The following is a 204-nucleotide window of genomic DNA, read 5'->3' as shown; positions in this document are numbered from 1 at the left end:
TATCCCCCCCGTAGGGGCTGGTGGCCATCGCTGCCCTCTGCTAGCCCCCGGAGCCCCTTCTCTCTGCGTGGGGCCGGGTGAGAGCTGGGGGGGGGGGGAGCATTTGGTGACGGCACAGGGGCCACCAGATGCTGCTGGGGGGGTCCCAGGGGCAGGACCCCCTCCCCAAATATTTTGGGGGGGCGAGTATGTGCCTTGTGTTGC

General features: G+C 68.6%; 1 protein-coding gene across 1 annotated transcript in view; it reads left to right on the top strand.

Moving 5' to 3' along the window:
* The window catches only part of PPP1R1B (protein phosphatase 1 regulatory inhibitor subunit 1B), a 7,061-nt gene extending 7,017 nt beyond the window's left edge, over window positions 1-44 (top strand). The window contains exon 5 of the mRNA XM_014957915.1: window positions 15-44. Within this exon, the coding sequence (XP_014813401.1) occupies window positions 15-44 (30 nt within the window). The remainder of the gene's footprint in view (window positions 1-14) is intronic.
* Window positions 45-204: the final 160 nt, after the last annotated feature.

This window comes from Calidris pugnax, unplaced genomic scaffold (assembly GCF_001431845.1).
Source record: "Calidris pugnax isolate Ruff unplaced genomic scaffold, ASM143184v1 scaffold337, whole genome shotgun sequence".
Lineage (NCBI taxonomy): Eukaryota > Metazoa > Chordata > Aves > Charadriiformes > Scolopacidae > Calidris > Calidris pugnax.
The sequence above is the reverse complement of the archived record's forward strand: the minus strand, read 5'-3'. Positions and strand labels throughout refer to the sequence as shown.